Below are 20,606 nucleotides of genomic sequence, written 5' to 3' on the forward strand. Positions count from 1 at the left end.
ACCACCATGCTTCACCGTAGGGATGGTGCCAGGTTTCCTCCAGACGTGACGCTTGGCATTCAGGCCAAAAAAGTTCAATCTTGGTTTCATCAGACCAGAGAATCTTGTTTCTCATGGTCTGAGAGTCTTTAGGTGCTCCAAGCGGGTTGTCATGTCCCTTTTACTGAGGAGTGGCTTCCGTCTGGCCACTCTACCATAAAGGCCTGATTGGTGGACTGCTGCAGAGATGGTTGTCCTTCTGGAAGGTTCTCCCATCTCCACAGAGGAACTCTAAAGCTCTGTCAGAGTGACCATCGGGTTCTTGGTCACCTCCCTGACCAAGGCCCTTCTCCCCAGATTGCTCAGTTTGGCCGGGCGGCCAGCTCTAGGAAGAGTCTTGGTGATTCCAAACTTCTTCCATTTAAGAATGATGGAGGCCACGGTGTTCTTGGGGACCTTCAAAGCGGCAGAAACTTTTTGGTACCCTTCCCCAGATCTGTGCCTCGAAGGGAGGTTGGATGAGGAAATGTTGGATGGGTGGGGTTGGGGGAATGGGATGTTGGGAGTAGAGGCTCACTTCTTGTTTATTTTCCTTTACATACTAAATGTTCTGTAATATGATCATAATGATCAATACTTTGTATTTATGTACCTTTAAAATGTTTTTTCTTTTGGAGGCGCAGCCCAGAGGTGAATACAAACTAAATATGAAATTATAGTCACAAAGAACTATAAAACACACAGTAGAACTTGTATATGCCATGTGTTCCCAGTTTGAAACACCCATATTTTGCATATGATCCTAAAAGTGATGCATAATAACCATAAACACATCTGAACTGTGCTTGAACATGTTTACCTCATCTCCCTGTTTCACGGTCCGGACTTGCAGCTGACCAATAGCTTTCTTGGCCTCTGCCTTGAGCTGTTTCTGTTGGAGTAGATTAAAGAACATGTTCAGTATTAGAACGTGACCAGGCTGCTGTTTAAATTACATTACATTACATTACATCTGCTTCCTCTGACAACCGGAAACATCTGGTTTTCAGGGGAAATGAAAGGTAGGTTGAAGACACTGTGTTCCTGAAAACCGGATGTGGGGACTCCGCTCAGCCGTTTCTTTTACGCCTGCTACGTTAGGTTAAGCAACAGACAACTAACAAAAAATAAATAAAATCACTATTTAATGTCTAAAATGCAACACCAACATAGCCAACATTTTGCACCAACAATTATTTTTTTCTAATTTCCTGTAATGTGACCATACATGATTGAAGTAGGAGTGAGCAGGAGAACGGTAAGCGATGAGGTCATGTTAGAGACCTTTTATTCCGTTTGAACATCTGGGAGGAAAGTGTTCATTAAAGCAGTTCTACTGTGTGTCATTAAGCCGCTCCTCTAAAACCATGTATTGGAAACATTACATCAGCTTGTATATAGGACGGAAAAACATCAGATTGCGTGCAATTGGCATGCTGACTGCAGGAATGTCCACCAGAACTGTTGCCAGAGAATTCAATGTTAATTTCTCTACCATAAGACGTCGTTTTAGAGAATTTGGCAGTACGTCCAAATGGCCTCACAATCGCAGAGCACGTGTAACCACGCCAGCCCAGGACCTCCACAGCCGGCTTCTTCACCTGCGGGATCGTCTGAGACCAGCCACCTGGACAGCTGATTCAATTGTGGGTTTGCACAACCAAAGAATTTCTGCACAAACTGTCAGAAACCGTCTCAGGGAAGCTCATCTGCGTGCACGTCGTTCTCACCAGGGTCTTGACCTGACTGCAGTTCGGCGTCGTAACAGACTTCAGTGGGCAAATGGCCACTGGCACGCTGGAGAAGTGTGCTCTTCACGGATGAATCCCGGCTTCAACTGTACCAGGCAGATGGTGCCCCATTGTGAACAGAGTGCCCCATCGTAGCGGTGGGTTATGGTATGGGCAGGCATAAGCTATGGACAACGAACACAATATCATTTTAACGATGGCAATTTGAATGCACAGAGATACCGTGACGAGATCCTGGAGGCCCATTGTCGTTCCATTCATCCGCCGCCATCACCTCATGTTTCAGCATGATAATGCACAGCCCCATGTCGCAAAGATCTGTACACAATTCCTGGAAGCTGAAAATGTGATGCAATCTTGTTTGCGCAGCAGAAGGTTTTACAGAAATGCTCCCTTTTGAGTGGAGCTGAGCATTCTGCCCATAGTAAACACTTCACCATATAGACCTGACCATATAGACCTGACAATTTTTTTCCCTTTTAATATGTATGCCATACAAAAAACATTGCTTTCTAGTGGCATGTACTCATGGATGCCAAAGGAATAATAATAATAATAATAATATGCCATTTAGCAGACGCTTTTATCCAAAGCGACTTACAGTCATGCGTGCATACATTTTTTTTTTGTGTACGGGTGGTCCCGGGGATCGAACCCACTACCTTGGCGTTACAAGCGCCGTGCTCTACCAGCTGAGCTACAGAGGACCACCCGTACATAAAATAATGTATCTTTCATTGTTTTCCTTCATTTCGCAGGAGGCCGAATGCGTCTCACCGGCGAAAGCATCTGCGCAAGCGAAACAGCACCCCTCTTTCAGTGTGTGGTCAAAAAGAGTATGACATTGTTGTCGCTCATAGCATTGAATGCAAGGGAAATCAGCGAGGATTTGGCCTCCCTTGAAAAAATCTATAAATAAATAGCCAATCACAGCGTTGAGCTAAACTGAGTGAACTCAACTGTGAATGGTCCTGGCGCACCCAAAAAAAATTATAAATAAAAAAAGTGTCAAGGTAAGACAGTTTGGATTTGGCTTCACACCAATCACATCACATCTATAGCAGAACATCAGAAAAAAAGTTGAATTGCTGCATCTCGTTGTGTCATTGTCCTCCGGTGGCTAGGTAGCTAGCTAAAATCGTCCCTTTCTTAAATCAGCCATGGATGGAGATAGGGATTTGGACTTGTGGTTTTACTTAATTCTCTGTACTGGCCAATGATTATAACGCCGATTCTGATCCAACCATTAATTCATACATTGTTGTGCCCCTGGCCTGAGAGGATAGAAGTTCAATATGTAGCTAGATGTAGAAGGCTAATGTTAACTAGCTAACATTGCCCATGAATGTTAGTTAGGCTTGCGAGCAAGCTCACTCATGGACTCACTCTGTGTGCAATACTACCGTTGAACATGATTTTTTTATGACTACCTCATCTCTGTACCCTACACAAATGTAAGATCCCTCAGTCGAGCAGTGAATTTCAAACACAGATGATTCAACCACAAAGACCAGGGAGGTTTTCGAATGCTGGGTAAAGATGGGTAAAAAAAAAAAAAAAAAGCAGACATTGAATATCCCTTTCAGCATAGTGAAGTTAATAATTACACTTCGGACAGTGTATCAATGCACCCAGTCACTACAAAATACAGGAGTCCTTCCTAACTCAGTTGCCGGAGAGGAAGGAAACCGCTCAGGGATTTCACCATGAGGCCAATGGTTACTTTAAAACAGTTCGAGTTTATGGCTGTGATAGGCGAAAACTGAGGATGGATCAACAACATTGTCATTTAGGTTAGTATTGTGGAGTAACTACAGAGTGAAAAGAAGGAAGCCTGTCCAGAATAATTTTTTTCCAAAACATGCATCCTGTTTGCAACAAGGCACTAAAGTAACACTGCAGTAAATGTAGCAAAGCAATTAACATGTTGTATTCAGAACAAAAAGTTATGTTTGGGGCAAATACAATACATTACTGAGTACCACTCTCTATATTTTCAAGCATAGTGGTGGTTGCATCATGTTATGGGTATGCTTGTAATCGTTAAGGACTAGGGAGTTTTTCAGGATGAAAAAGAAATGGAACGGAGCTAAGTACAGGCTAAATCCTAGAGGAAAACCTGGTTCAGTCTACTTTCCACCAGACACTGGGAGATGAATTCACATTTCAGCAGGACAATAACCTAAAACACAAGGCCAAATCTACACTGGAGTTGCTTACCAAGAAGACAGTAAATGTTCCTGTGGCCAAGTTAAAGTTTTGACTTAAATCTACTTGAAAATGTATGGCAAGACCTGAAAATAGTTGTCTAGCAATGATCAACAACCAATTTGACAAATCCTGAAGAATGTTGAAAAGAATAATGGGCAAATGTTTCACAATTCAGGTGTGGAAAGGTCTTGAGACTTACCCAGGAAGACGCACTGCTGTAAATCACTGACAAAAGTATTGACTCAGGGGTGTGAATACTTATGTACATGAGATATGTTTTTTATTTTTTATTATTAAGTGCTACAATTTCTAAAAACATGTTTTCACTTTGTCCTTATGGGGTATTGTGTGTAGATGGGTGAGAGAAACAAATCTACTTAATCCATTTTGAGTTCAGGCTGTAACATCAAAATGTAGAACAAGTCAAGGGTATGAATACTTTCTGAAGGCACTGTATCATGGCAGCAAGGCATATCAACTAATAGGTTATATAGAGCAAACAACGCAATTATCAATATGGCTTTCTTTTCCCTGGCTTGGCTTCCCCAGTGATTTTACCCATGCACCACTACTGTTGATTTCAAAGTTTAACAACTCCATGCACAAGGACTACTTTAAAAATGTCCACAGAAAAATTTACAAAAACTAATTTAGTGGAAGAACTGTGCAGATGCAGACTTTGGTAACGGAATTTGGGTAAAATCTCCCTCAGGTTTTTATGCGACCACGTTTTCCAAAAACGTACATTTATGCTCCTAATTCAGATTCAAAGATGGGGGTGTCAGCTATAACATGACACTTTGTGTTAAAAAAGAAAAAAAAGAAATCAGCTTTTGGTTATTTAACTACAGTAAGTGAAGTGGATTAACACCCAGTAATGGAATTTCATCATGGGTCCCTGATCTGTACTACACAGAAATGCATAATTATGTATATGAATGTCATTCTCATGTTTCACAAGTCTAGACATCACAGTGCAATACAGCACAGCAGAGTAGGGTAGAGTAGAGTTCAGTACAATACAATATACTGTACTACTGTATTGTAATGGACTATACTCTTACTGTGCTCTATTCACTGTACTGTCCAAACTTGTGAAACATACACTATATATACACAAGTATCTGGACACCCCTTAAAATTATTGGATTCGGCTATTTCAGCCACACCCGTTGCTGACGGGTATATAAAATTGAGCACACAGACATGTAATCGCCATAAAACAAACATTGGCAGTAGAATGGCCTTACTGAAGAGCTCAGAGACTTTCAACGTGGCACAGTCATAGGATGCCACCTTTCCAACAACTCAATGTCAAATTTCTGCCCTGCTAGAGCTGCCCCGGTCAACTGTAAGTGATGTTATTGTGAAGTGGAAACGTCTAGGAGCAACAGCAGCTCAGCCGCGAAGTGGTAGGCCACACAAGCTCACAGAACGGAACCGCAGAGAGCTGAAGCACGTAAAAACTATCTGTCCTCGTTGGCAACACTCATTAACAAGTTCCAAACTGCCTCTGGAAGCAACGTCAGCCCAAGAACTGTTAGTCTAAGATCACCATACGCAATGCCAAGCGTCGGCTGGAGTGGTGTAAAGCTCGCCACCATTGGACTCTGGAGCAGTGGAAATGAGTTCTCTGGAGTGATGAATCACGCTTCACCATCTGGCAGTCTGACGGATGAATAAAAGTTTGGCAGATGCCAGGAGAACGCTACCTGTCCGAATGCATAGTGCCAACTGTAAAGTTTGTTGGAGGAGGAATAATGGTCTTGGTTAGATGGGGAGCGTGTGACCGGGTTCAAGTCTGGGCTCTGGCTGGGCCACTCAAGGACATTCAGAGACTTGTCCCGAAGCCACTCCTACGTTGTCTTGGCTGTGTGCTTAGGGTCATTGTCCTGTTGGAAGGTGAACCTTCACCCCAGGCTGAGGTCCTTAGCGCTATAAAGCAGGTTTTCATCAAGGATCTCTCTGTACTTTGCTCTGTTTATCTTTCCCTCGATCCTGACTAGCCTAAAAGTCCCTGCCGCTGTAAAACATCCACACAGCATGATACTGCCACCACCATGTTTCACTATAGGGATGGTGCCAGGTTTCCTCCATACGTGACGCTTGGCATTCAGGCCAAAGAGTTCAATCTTGGTTTTATCAGACCAGAGAATCTTGTTTCTCATGGTCTGAGAGTCTTTAGGTGCCTTTTGGCAAACTCCAAGCGGGCTGTCATGTGCCTTTTACTGAGGAGTAGCTTCCGTCTGGCCAGTCTACCATAAAAGCCTGATTGGTGGAGTGCTGCAGAGATGGTTGTCCTTCTGGAAGGTTCTCCCATCTCCACAGAGGAACTCTGGAGCTCTGTCAGAGTGACCATCGGGTTCTTGGTCACCTCCCTGACCAAGGCCCTTCTACCCGATTGCTCAGTTTGGCCGGGCGGCCAGCTCTAGGAAGAGTCTTTGTGGTTACAAACTTCTTCCATTTAAGAATGATGGAGGCCACTGTGTTCTTGGGGACCTTCAATGCTGCAGACATTTTTTGGCACCCTTTCCCAGATCTGTGCCTCGACACAATCCTGTCTCGGAGCTCTACAGACAATTCCTTCGACACCATGGCTTTTGATCTGACATGCACTGTCAACTGTGGGACGTGATATAGACATGCATTTGTCTTTCCAAATCATGTCCAATCAATTGAATTTACCACAGGTGGACTCCAAATCAAGTTGTAGAAACATCTCAGGATGCACCTGAGCTCACTTTCGAGTCTCATAGCAAAGGGTCTCAATACTTATAGTACAAGTCAAAAGTTTCGACACCTACTCATTCCAGGGTTTTTCTTTATTTTTACTATTTTCTACATTGTAGAATAATAGTGAAGACATCAAAACTATGAAATAACAAATATGGAATCATGTAGTAACCAAACAAAGTGCTAAACAAATCAAAATATATTTTATATTTAAGATTCTTCAAATAGCCACCGTTTGCCTTGACAGCTTTGCACACTCTTGGCATTCTCTGAGGTAGTCACCTGAAATGCATTTCAATTAACAGGTGTGCCTTCTTAAACGTTAATTTGTGGAATTTCTTTCCTTAATGCGTTTGAGCCATTAGTTGTGTTGTGACAAGGTAGGGGGGGTATACAGAAGATAGCCCTATTTGGTGAAAGACCATGTCCATATTATGGCAAGAACAGCTCAAATAAGCAAAGAGAAACGACAGTCCATCATTACTTTAAGACAGTCAATACGGAAAATTTCAAGAACTTTTAAAGTTTCTTCATGTCGCAAAAACCATCAAGCGCTATGATGAAACTGGCTCTCATGAGGACCGCCACAGGAATGGAAGACCCAGAGTTACCTCTGCTGCAGAGGATAAGTTCATTAGAGTGAACAGCCTCAGAAATTGCAGCCCAAATAAATGCTTCACAGAGTTCAAGTAACAGACACTTCTCAACATCAACTGTTCAGAGGGGACTGCTGCAAAGAAACCACTACTAAAGGACACCAATAAGAAGAGACCTGCTAGGGCCAAGAAACACGAGCAACGAACATTAGACCGGTGGAAATGTGTCCTTTGGTCTGGAGTCCAAATTTGAGATTTTTGGTTCCAACCGCTGTGTCTTTGTGAGACTTGGTGTGGGTGAACGGATGATCTCTGCATGTGTATTTCCCACCGTAAAGCATGGAGGAGGAGGTGATATGGTGTGGGGGTGCTTTGCTGCTGACACTGTCTGTGATTTATTTAGAATTCAAGGCACACTTAACCAGCATGGCTACCACAGCATTCTGCAGCGATACGCCATCCCATCTGGTTTGGGCTTAGTGGGACTATCATTTGATTTTCAACATGACAATGACCCAACACACCTCCAGGCTGTGTAAGGGCTATTTTACCAAGAAGGAGAGTGATGGAGTGCTGCATCAGATGACCTGGGCTCCACAATCCCCCGATCTCAACCAAATTGAGATGTTTTGGGATGAGTCAGACCATAGAGTGAAGGAAAAGCAGCCAACAAGTGCTCAGCATATGTGGGAACTCCTTCAAGACTATTGGAACAGCATTCCAGGTGAAGCTGGTTGAGAGAATGGCAAGCGTGTGCAAAGCTGTCATCAAGGCAAAGGGTGGCTACTTTGAAGAATCTCAAATATAAAATATATTTTGATTTGAACACTTTTTTGTTTACTACATGATTCCATGTGTTATTTCATAGTTTTGATGTCTTCACTATTATTCTACAATGTAAAAAATAGTAAAAATAAAGAAAAACCCTTGAAATGATTAGGTGTGTCCAAACTTTTGACTGGTAGTGTAGGTGCAGCATTCTAATTCAGCACAAACCACTGACTGGTGTCACTGTCAAACAAGTATTTGTGTATTTGCTAGCAGTCTTGGGACAGGTCTGTTGAATATGACTGTTCAGGTTTAGACATTAAAACTTACAACTGACGGTATCCTCATGTTCAGTCAACTTCCCTGTCTAACAATCACAAAACCAACTATATTTCCCTGTCTCCTAGAGGCAATTCAATAGAGATTAACATGACTGGTGAAAACAATCATGGGAATGCAGTGCTTTACTTGGGCAGGAGCTCACTGGCGCTGAGTACCGGAACCTCAAATTGTCTACTGCTCGAGTTCCTGCACCTATTACAGAATATAAGCTTAAAACTACTGCAGTTCCTGCACCTAAATATTTATTTTTATTTAACCTTTATTTAACTAGGCAAGTCAGTTAAAAACAAATTCTTATTTACAATGACGGCCTACCCCGGCCAAACCCGGACGACACTGGGCCAATTGTATGCTGCCGTATGGGACTCCCAATCACGGATGGATTGTGATACAGCCTGGAATCGAACCAGGGTCTGTAGTGACGCCTCTAGCACTGAGATGCAGTGCCTTAGACCGCTGCACCACTCGGGAGGTACCACAGTACCAGCACACAAAATGAGTACCGGCACCTATTTCAGTCCAAATCAAGCATTGTGGGAATGTGTAAAACGGGTTTGTCAAGTTCTGGTTTACAGAGGGTAAATAATTGTTGTCATTGTTCCACAGACTGGAGTCTGACCTGTTTGAGGTTTTGTAGACGAACACTGTTGAGGCGGCGAGCCGAGTTGAAGATGAAGTAGCCCACAGTGGCTGATGTTACCACGAAGAAGGAGATGGAGATGAAGAACACAGAGTAGTGGCTCATCCAGGGACCATGCTGCTTGCCCACCTCAATGGTCATCGAGACTGGAATCCCTTGCCTGATCAGCTCAACAATTTCCATGCCCCGTCTGTGACTAATCATGATGGCAACCATATCTCCTGTTCCTGTAACCAGGGGGGAAACAAAGTATGAGGAAACAAAACACTCTCCTCAGACACATACAGGCTGGGCCTTACATATACCTTCAGGTGCTCAAAGAAATTCCACTATCTAGGCCTAATGTGTCAGTCTATTAAAAATATTTAACAAGCAATGTAAGAACATGGTGTTCTTTAATGTGAAAACATATCTATTGCAAAGTATTACAGTGCCGAAATGTGTATTGTTCTCTGTGAGAGCACGCATCTTCACAGTTTTGAACAATAGAAGGATCCATTACATGGTAGTGATGGTGGAAAATATCAATACAGTTACATATCATGATTTTTTAAAAACGTTATATCGTATTATTTTGACAATATCGCAATATTATTTGTGGTAGATGGTTGTACCTGCACTAAAACTCCTTCATAGATGGTTCTTTTTAAATAGGGAGCCAATTTGTTTTCAGCATTTTTATTTCTATGACTGATCAAAACTCATTTTCTCATGCTCCCTCTTGTCCCTCTGCAGCAGACATATGGTGAGCAATATGTTTGGAACAATGAATCGCAATAAACTCACAGTATTGAATCGCAATACATATAGAATCGTGAGAATCACAATAAATATCGTATCGTGAGGTCCCTGACAATTCAAATAAAAAATCGAATCAAATGTTATTGGTTGCATACACATGTTTAGCAGATGTTGTTGCGGGTGTAGCTAAATGCTTGTGTTCCTAGCTCCAACAGTGCAATAATATCTAACAATACACAAAAATCTAAAAGAATGGAATTAAGAAATGTAGAAATATTCCCAGCCCTATTACATGGGTTGTCATCAAACCAGTCTCAGTAAGTCAGAATTCATGTTCACTTTCATTGTGTTGAATCCACCTAGAAAGGATCTCATTGGAAATGAGTCAACTGATGCATGACACTTACACCAGTCATGCACAGATGAGTGATGTTGAACAACACAGTCGCTCAATTGTTTTAGCCAGATTTCACAACTTTGTTTTTTCCTTCAAGCATAACCGAAAAACCAATGTCAACTTGAAATATTTCTGACTTTTTGAGGGGGTTAACAAGTACTACAATAGAATTTAAGTACAGTACTATTTAGATGTTTACACACTATTGGCTTCAAGCCTTCCTTATCACCCTGAAACAGGCTCCTCTATTTCTAACAACCATGTGAATCATGTCAACACAAACGTTTCATAAATGTTGTACATGTATTCCCTAAATTAGCTAACGGAGTCACTGTATAGCTCAATGACTTAATATTAAAAAGGTTTACCATCTTTTCCCTTAAACCCGAACTTCATTACACCCCCACATGGAATGGACAACCTGAGGGAATTACTATTGTTTTTCAGCACGTCAATGTCAACTGCATAAAGAATTGAAAAAGAGATGGGCTACCATGTTTACTTCCAAGGCTATGCCACATGATACATGTGTAGGTAGGCCTACAGTGGGGTTCTTCAGAATTAGAGATGTGCAGAGGGAACACATTTAACAAATAATTTCCAGATGTAGGCCTATGTTAAGTACACTCAAAAGTTATTCAGTGAACATTATAAATGTAACTACTATAGACAATGGTTTTCAAATCAACTTGTCTTGACAATTTGGCTATGAGAGCTTTTTCATAAAATAATATAGTAGGCTATTGGGTGATTGAAGTGGCCGGGGTAGCCTAAATGAAAGAGAAGGGTGCAATTGCATGTGGGCATTCCTGCATCTGCAGGAACCCCTCTTCATACTTCTATTGGTCAAGTTAGGACAGGTCGAAGGCGGGGGTGCTCCAGTACAGTAGGTGGCGTTAATGCACAATAAGACTGGATCCCAGCTGCCGATAAACCCAACAGAAGGGGCGGGGGACACAACAGTCAGTGTTGCCAACTTAGCGAGTTTGTCGCTATATTTAGTTTTCAGACCCCTCTAGCGCCATTTTCAAAAAAGCGACTAGCGACAAATCTAGCGACTTTTTCTGGTGTTATTGGAGACTGACGTGAAAGCACGTATCGTTCTTACTCTTCTCAACGAGCAGCGGGTGCTGCCGTGGGCCCAACCATCGTCCCAAAGCACTCACAGGCGGCCCAGTCCTCGCGCAGCAGTCCCTCCCAGCTACAGTCAGAGCAGGAGATGTTCACCCCTCCGCGTCCAGATTGCAAATGAATCGCGCATGCGGGAAGCCACATTCAGGGCAGGATGTAAATGTAGGGTGTTTGTTACTCACAACGTTATTCCTCTCTCCTACAGCTTCCATCACAATTACATGCACATGGCCAATTATGCTAATTAGGTGATGACGTCATTTAGCGACTTCTTGCAACTTTTAGGACAGCCAATAGCTACTTTCCTTAGTGAGGAGTTGGCAACACTGACAACAGTAGCTATCCAGCCGTACACCGTAGACAGTGTCCTTCACCCCTGCCTGTCGGGCACCATTATCCCGCAATTCTGTTAACGATGGCGAAGGCAGGCGGGAGCGAAGGACAGTGTGTGCTCGCTTAGCCAGCTAGTTCAAAGGAGGACTCCGGTACACAGCAAGCAGACACGATTGGTAGACAGTGTCCTTAGCCCCCGCCTGTCGGGCACGGTTTTCTCCAGTACACAAAAGGCGGGAGGCGGGGATGACACCATGATCTAGCTAGCAAGCTAGCATACAGTGTCGTTAACTATTGTGATGTCACGAGAGGCTGTGTCCTGGAGGGACGTTACATCCCCCTGAGATGGCTGCAAACCCAGACAGCTATGGCTCCATCTGCTGGTATGGTCGGGAACTCCAACCCTCTATGGCCAATCTTCCCACGCAGCTGAAACCAATCAGGAGCTGATGAGCTGAAGGTTTGGTTGAAGGGAAGAGACACAGTCTCCAAGCTGGGCTCTCTGGAGGACAAGAGTGCTGCACGTCCACTTCCATGAGGAATATAAGGATTTGGAGATACTTACCTTTGGGAAATACTCACCTTTGGATATATGCACCTGTGGAAATACGTGAGAGACATTTGGAAGGACTTTTTGCTGGGTTGGCCACTAGCTGCAACGTGGACTACAGTAAGGCTGGGGAAAAGTTATCTGAGCGAGTGAGAATTATGTTTTTTGGATGTGGAAGAGACATCCCTGAACTGTTAACCCTTAAAGAGCCACAAGAGAACAGAATTTGGTTATATTTTCGTTAATTTCCCAAGACCTATAATAAAATCCTTGTTTTGATTGAACCTGGTCTCCTTGCACTACTTGAGCAATCCCGCTGAAAGCTGTGTAGCCTCTCGTGACATCACACTATCAAGCTAGCTAGTACACGTGTCATCCTAGCCTCCTGTCTGCTGTGCTAGCGTGAGGTGGGGATGACCCACCCCACCTGTCTGGCACCGTTTTCCCGCAGTTCTGTTAACGACTGTGAGGGCAGGTGGTAGCGAAGGACACGGTCATAATACTTTTCATGCAGGAATCCAAAATGGCGTAGCAGTGCGGTCGTGTTCTTTGTTGTGTGTCCGTGTAAATAGCCTGTTTTTTTGTATTTTTCGTACACATTTCCCTTTCACACTTTTCATCCTTCTACTAAACATACTTTCCTGCAACCCGCCTCACTCAATGTGGAACGGATTCTATTATTGACTTACCTTTTATCTAGAATCTCCAGTTGAAACTAGCTAGTCAGCTAACTAGCTACTTGCTATTAGCCACCGTTAGCGGTTTTCACCCAGAACATCGGATTTTCTGCCGGAATAACTGAATCACTGGACATTAACACCAGATCGCAACTAGCTAGCCACAACCGAATGGATGTTGCCGTTAGCCCCCGAAGCAAGCACCAGTTAGCCTTAAGCTAGCCTCGAGCCAGGCCCATATCCCGGCTATCTACCTCTCGGTCTACCGGACGGGAGTAGCCAGCTAACTAGCTACTTGCTATTAGCCACCGTTAGCGTTTTTTCACCATTGTCCGTGGCCTGCACTACCTGCCAGCCAGCTCTAGCCTGGACTATTATCGGCCAGTCTGCACTGTCTGCACAGCGCGTTATCGACCCAGAACATATCGGTTTTTCTGCCGGAATCACTGAATCACTGGACCTTTAACACCGGATCAGCGCAACTAGCTAGCTAAAACCAAATGGATGTTGTTGTTGGCTAATCAGCCTTGAGCTAGCCTCGAGCCAGGCCCATCTCCTGGCTATCTACCTCTCTGTCAACCGGACGGGACCTCCTAGTGTTGACACGGAGCCCCGCCGATCCAACACGACTGGTCTGCCGACGAAATCGTCTGATGTGGTTTCAACAGGCTTCCCGTTACGACGTCGACCACGAAGATCCATCTGCTAGCCCCGGCCCGCTAGCACACGCAAGCCGTTGCCTCTTGCTCGGCAGTGCTGTAGCAGCCCCCGAACTACCTCCGAACTCTCCTATTGCTGTTCACCGGACCTTATGATAACTCAGCTATACAGCTGATGCCTGCTGGACTGTTCCTTTATACGGTACCGCATCCTGTTTATGTTTAGCCTCAGCCCAAACTTTGTCACCATTACCAGCTGTTGTCTTAACTCTCTCGATTAACACCTGTGATTGCTTTATGCCTATCTCCCATGTCAATATGCCGTGCTTATTGCTGTTTCGGTTATTTCTTATTGTACTATTTCATTGTAGATCCCCCAGCCCAGCTCAACCTGCCTTAGATAGCTCCTTTGTCCCACCCCCCATACACGCGGAGACCGACTCAAATCGGTGCCTCCAGTGATGCTCTCTCTTTCATCATTACCCAACGCTTAGGTTTACCTCCACTGTACTCATATCCTTCCATATCCTTGTCTGTACATAATGCCCTGAATCTATTCTACAACGCCCGGAAATCTGCCCCTTCTTTTCTCTGTACCCAACGCACTAGAAGACCAGTACTTAAAGCCTTTAGCCGTATCCTTATTCTACTCCTCCTCTGTTCCTCTGGTGATGTAGAGGTTAACCCAGGCCCTGTAGCCCCCAGTATCACTCCTACTCCCCAGGCGTTATCATTTGTTGACTTCTGTAACCGTAAAAGCCTTGGTTTCTTACACGTTAACATCCGAAGCCTCCTCCCTAAGTTTGAGTTATTCACTGCGTTAGCACACTCCACCAATCCTGTTCTAGCAGTGTCTGAATCCTGGCTTAGGAAGGCCACCAAAAATTCAGAACTTTCCAACTACAACATTTTCCGTCTCGATAGAACTGCCAAAGGGGGTGGGGTTGCAATCTACTGTAGAGATAGACCTGGATAGTACGATAGAGCTCTGCAGGCTGTGCCCAAATAGTTTGAGCTTCTACTTCAAAAAATCCACCTTTCCAGAAATAAGTCTCTCACTGTTGCCGCTTGCTACAGACCCCCCTCTGCCCCGAGCTGTGCCCTGGACACCATATGTGAACTGATTGCCCCCCATCTATCCTCAGAGTTCGTACTGCTTGGTGACCTAAACTGGGATATGCTTAACACCCCGGCCAACCTACAATCTAAACTAGATGCCCTCAATCTCACACAAATTATCAACGAACCTACCAGGTACAACCCTAAATCTGTAAACATGGGAACCCTCATAGATATCATCCTGACAAATTTACCCTCTAAATACACCTCCGCTGTCTTCAACCAGGATCTCAGCGATCACTGCCTTATTGCCTGCATTCGTAATGGGTCCGCGGTCAAACGACCACCCCTCATCACTGTCAAACGCTCCCTAAAACACTTCAGCGAGCAGGCCTTTATAATTTGACCTGGCCCGGGTATCCTGGATGGATATTGACCTCATTCCGTCAGTAGAGGATGCCTGGTTGTTCTTTAAAAGGGCTTTCCTCTCCATCTTAAATAAGCATGCCCCATTCAAAAAATTCAGAACTAAGAACAGATATAGCCCCTGGTTCTCCTCAGACTTGCCCTTGACCAGCACAAAAACATCCTGTGGCGTACTGCATTAGCATCGAACAGCCCCCGTGATATGCAACTTTTCAGGGAAGTCAGGAACCAATATACACAATAAGTTAGGAAAGCAAAGGCTAGCTTTTTCAAACAGAAATTTGCATCTTGTATCACTAACTCCAAAAAAAATTGGGACACTAAAGTCCTTGGAAAATAAGAGCACCTCCTCCCAACTGCCCACTGCACTGAGGCTAGGAAACACTGTCATCACCGATAAATCTACAATAATCGAGAATTTCAACAAGCATTTTGCCAAGGCTGGCCATGATTTCAACCTGACTACCACTACCCCGGCCACCAGCTCTGCACCCAAATTCAGACAGCTGATGTTCTGAAAGAGCTGAAAGATCTGGACCCTACAAATCAGTTGGGCTAGACAATCTGGACCCTTTCTTTCTAAAATTAGCCGCCGAAATTGTCGCAACCCCTATTACTAGCCTTTTCAACCTCTCTTTCTTAACGTCTGAGATCCCCAGAGATTGGAAAGCTGCCGCGGTCATCCCCCTCTTCAAAGGGGGTGACACTCTAGATCCAAAATGTTACAGACCTATATCCATCCTGCCCTGCCTTTCGAAAGTATTTGAATGCCAAGTTAACAAACAGATCACCGACCATTTCGAATCCCACTGTACCTTCTCCGCTATGCAATCCGGTTTCCGAGCTGGTTATGGGTGCACCTCAGCCACGATCAAGGTCCTAAATGATATTATCACCGCGATCGATAAAAGACAGTACTGCGCAGCCGTCTTCATCAACCTGGCCAAGGCTTTCGACTCTGTCAACCACTGCATTCTTATTGGCAGACTAAATAGCCTTGGTTTCTCTAATGACTGCCTCGCCTGGTTCACCAAATACTTCTCAGATAGAGTTCAATGTGTCAAATCGGAGGGCCTGTTGTCTGGACCTCTGGCCGTCTCTATGGGGGTGCCACAGCGTTCAATTCTCGGGCCGACTGTATTCTCTGTGTATATCAATGATGTCGCTCTTGCTGCTGGTGACGCTCGGATCCACCTCTATGTGGACGACACCATTTTGGCTACATCTGGCCCTTCATTGGACACTGTGTTAACAAACCTCCAAACAAGCTTCAACACCATACAACACTCCTTCTGTAGCCTCCAACTGCTCTTAAACACTAGTAAAACTAAATGCATGCTCTTCAACCAAACGCTGCTTGCACCCGCCCACCTGACTAGAATCACTACTCTCGGCGGGTCTGACCTAGAGTATGTGGACAACTACAAATACCTAGGTGTCTGGTTAGACTGTAAACTCTCCTTCCAGACTCACATTAAGCATCTCCAATCAAAAGTTAGATCTAGAATCGTCTTCCTATTTCACAACAAAGCCTCCTTCACTCATGCTGCCAAACATGCCCTCTTGGCAATTTCACGCCTGGAATAGCCTTCATTTCTCAGAACAAGAATAGACTGACGAGTTTCAGAAGAAAGTTATTTGTTTCTGGCCATTTTGAGCCTGTAATCGAACCCACAATTGCTGATGCTCCAGATACTCAACTAGTCTCAAGAAGGCCCGTTTTATTGCTTCTTTAATCAGCACAACAGTTTTCAGCTGTGCTAACATAATTGCAAAAGGGTTTTCTAATGATTGTTACGTTCCCCAGTTTCTATGTTGTGGTTTGTGTATTTTCATGTAGGTATTTCAGGAAATGGGTTCCTGAAATTCCTCAACAAGCAGCTGATTGATTTGAAAAACATTGATGATTGGAGAGCTGACACCGCGCCCTCGTCAGGACGCAGCCGTCTCCAATTTACCAACTCCTCCTGAAGCTATATAAGCCCCAGTTGCTCAGTAAAGGGGAACCAGAATTGCTCTTAAAGGGAGTGCTCCTAATCTCAGTTTGTTACCTGTATAAAAGACACCTGTCCACAGAAGCAATCAATCAATCAGATTCCAAACTCTCCACCATGACCAAGACCAAAGAGCTCTCCAAGGATGTCAGGGACAAGATTGTAGACCTACACAAGGCTGGAATGGATACAAGACCATCGCCAAGCAGCTTGGTGAGGTGACAACAGTTGGTGCGATTATTCGCAAATGGAAGAAACACAAAATAACTGTCAATCTCCCTCAGCCTGGGGCTCCATGCAAGATCTCACCTCGTGGAGTTGCAATGATCATGAGAACGGTGAGGAATCAGCCCAGAATTACACGGGAGGATCTTGTCAATGATCTCAAGGAAGCTGGGACCATAGTCAACAAGAAAACAATTGGTAACACACTACGCCGTGAAGGACTGAAATCCTGCAGCGCCCGCAAGGTCACCCTGCTCAAGAAAGCACATATACAGGCCCATCTGAAGTTTGCCAATGAACATCTGAATGATTCAGAGGAGAACTGGGTGAAAGTGTTGTGGTCAGATGAGACCAAAATCGAGCTCTTTGGCATCAACTCAACTCGCCGTGTTTGGAGGAGGAGGAATGCTGCCTATGACCCCAAGAACACCATCCCCACCGTCAAACATGGAGGTGGAAACATTATGCTTTGGGGGTGTTTTTCTGCTAAGGGGACAGGACAACTTCACCGCATCAAAGGGACGATGGATGGGGCCATGTACCGTCAAATCTTAGGTGAGAACCTCCTTCCCTCAGCCAGGGTATTGAAAATGGGTCGTGGATGGGTATTCCAGCATGACAATGACCCAAAACACACAGCCAAGGCAACAAAGGAGTGGCTCAAGAAGAAGCACATTAAGGTCCTGGAGTGGCCTAGCCAGTCTCCAGACCTTAATACAATAGAAAATCTGTGGAGGGAGCTGAAGGTTCGAGTTGCCAAACGTCAGCCTCGAAACCTTAATGACTTGGAGAAGATCTGCAAAGAGGAGTGGGTCAAAATCCCTCCTGAGATGTGTGCAAACCTGGTGGCCAACTACAAGAAACGTCTGACCTCTGTGATTGCCAACAAGGGTTTTGCCACCAAGTACTAAGTCATGTTTTGCAGAGGGGTCAAATACTTGTTTCCCTAATTAAAATGCAAATCAATTTATAACATTTTTGACATGCGTTTTTCTGGACTTTTTTGTTGTTATTCTGTCTCTCACTGTTCAAATAAACCTACCATTGTCAGTGGGCAAACGTACAAAATCAGCAGGGGATCAAATACTTTTTTCCCTCACTGTGTGTGTGTGTATATATATATATATATATATATATATACACATACACACACACTAAACAAAAATATAAAACGCAACATGTAAAGTGTTGGTCTCATGTTTCATGAGCTGAAATAAAAGATCCCAATTTTTTTCCCATATTTCTCAAACGCTGTGCACACATTTGTTTACACCCGTTAGTGACCATTTCTCCTACGCCAAGATAATTCATCCATCCACCTGACAGTTGTGGTATATCAAGAAGCTGATTAAACACCTTGTGCTGGGGACAATAAAAGGCCACTCTAAAATGTGCAGTTTTGCCACACAACACAATGCCACAGATGTCTCAAGTTTTGAGGGAGCGTGCAATTAGCATGCTGACTGCAGGAATGTCCACCAGAGCTGTTGCCAGAGAATTTAATGTTCATTTCTCTACCATAAGCCGCCTCCATCATTTTAGAGAATTTGGCAGTACGTCCAACCAGCCTCACAACCGCACACCACACGTAACCACGCCAGCCCAGGACCTCCACATCCAGCTTCTTCACTTGCAGGATTGTCTGAGACCAGCCACCCGGACAGCTGATGAAACTGTGGGTTTGCACAACCGAGTAATTTCTGCACAAACTGTCAGAAACAGGGAAGCTCATCTTTTTTTTTCTAGTGTAGGCTATTTGTACACATTTGTATTGTGCATCTGCACTGTATGACTATACAAAGAAAATCATGACAGCCAGTGTGCCCATCATTTATGGTTTAGGTTATTGATTGCTATTAATAAATGATGCTATCATCATATACCCCCACATCCTCATATCTAAGCACCTACTGCAGCATTGGTTTTGTTTGCCTGCTGTGCTGTGTATCATGTGGAAACAAAGCAGATGAGAGAATCATTGACCAAATGGCCTAACCTTATCTCCAACTGTAGGACAGAGAATGTGTGGATCAGTAGACCGCATATTACTGATTGAATCAGACACCAAATATCCCTTAACCCTCAGCCACCTTTACTTTAAGCTACTTTACAATACACTCATTAGTTATTAAGGCTGCAATTCTGTGAGGAATAGAGAAATAAAAAAGCTGAAGCACTACCAAGTGGAAGGGCTGTTGTTTGGTTAACTGTTCATGCGTTTCAAAAGAAGACACGGAAGACTTCAACTTTGCATTTCATGGAAATACAAACAAATCCTTTGCACTCTCATGCAGCTGATGTAAACTGTGGTTCTTCTCTCTTTCAAAATAGTCTATGGATTCAACTAAACTAAATGTCACATGCAGTATACTAGCACATAGGGGGGAAAAGAGATTAGTAAAAACAACATCACTCACCGTGGTGCATCATGGGGATTTCCTCATTGCCTGTACCAGGGAGGTTGTAAATAACCACACCAGCGGCTCCACTTTCAGCAGCAGCCAGGATCTTCTCAGCGAAGGTGCAGTTTCCCCTCTGAATAAGGGCTATCCATGGCTCTGAGCTATTAAAGCTAGTCTGGGGCCCACAGGCTAAGGGATCTGAAATAGGAAGCGTCACCTCTCCGGAAGCCGAGGTGACAGGAGAGTGGGCCCCATATAATCCACACTCACAGCTTTGTAACACCGTTTTGTTGTCACTTGTGTTCCAGTAACGCGTTTGAATGGTAGCCATCCAAAATACCATGTTCGCCCCAGTATTTTGAGCAGTTATCAGGCAGAGCAATGTGAAAAAGACCAAGCCAAAGCAATGTGTGCCTCTCTTCCCCATTTTCCTCTCAAACACACTCGCAACGCCTGTAGTTGAGTCAAGCCCTGTCTTCCTGATCATCAGCTGCCTGGGGTGCTGTACTGTAGGCAGTAAACTGACACCTTCCTTCTCTGTAACCTAAACCAAGTCTACGTCAGTCGTGGTTTCTGTTATCTTAGTGGACCTTGCTCACTAGCTTTGCGTTTGTTTAGTCCAAGTTTACCTGTGAATGCTAGTCTGGGAAAATATTATATAACATTTACACTATCATTGATTTGACACGATTTTGTTTGTGATATTTAAGTGTTGTAATCCAACACATCATGATGTCTTCATTAGTTTCGGCCAGTGTGCTATCGAAAGTGTAAGAGGAAATGTTCTAGCAGGATTTAAAATTAGCAGTGTCAACAAACACATTACATATCAACACTACTGCTGCCATAACAGTGCACAAGATAATAAATTATACAGTAGGCTTGAAACATCAAAGATCAAGCAAAATAATTTTGGAAATTCCTTTGTTTACAGCATTACAAGCTGCATAGTT

General features: G+C 44.0%; 1 protein-coding gene across 2 annotated transcripts in view; it reads right to left on the bottom strand.

Moving 5' to 3' along the window:
- The window catches only part of LOC121579924 (E3 ubiquitin-protein ligase RNF128), a 53,084-nt gene extending 32,791 nt beyond the window's left edge, over window positions 1–20,293 (bottom strand). The window contains exons 1-3 of one of the 2 annotated variants that reach the window (XM_041894923.2): window positions 19,669–20,292; window positions 9,039–9,286; window positions 839–910 (exon numbers count right to left, since the gene is read on the bottom strand). In XM_041894923.2, the coding sequence (XP_041750857.1) occupies window positions 839–910; window positions 9,039–9,286; window positions 19,669–20,140 (792 nt within the window). In that variant the 5' untranslated portion in view covers window positions 20,141–20,292. Of the gene's footprint in view, window positions 1–838; window positions 911–9,038; window positions 9,287–19,668 lie in introns of both variants that reach the window. The other variant, XM_041894924.2, reaches the window with a different exon arrangement.
- Between the last annotated feature and the right edge of the window lie 313 nt (window positions 20,294–20,606).

Source organism: Coregonus clupeaformis, chromosome 13 (genome assembly GCF_020615455.1).
Source record: "Coregonus clupeaformis isolate EN_2021a chromosome 13, ASM2061545v1, whole genome shotgun sequence".
NCBI classification, from domain to species: domain Eukaryota; kingdom Metazoa; phylum Chordata; class Actinopteri; order Salmoniformes; family Salmonidae; genus Coregonus; species Coregonus clupeaformis.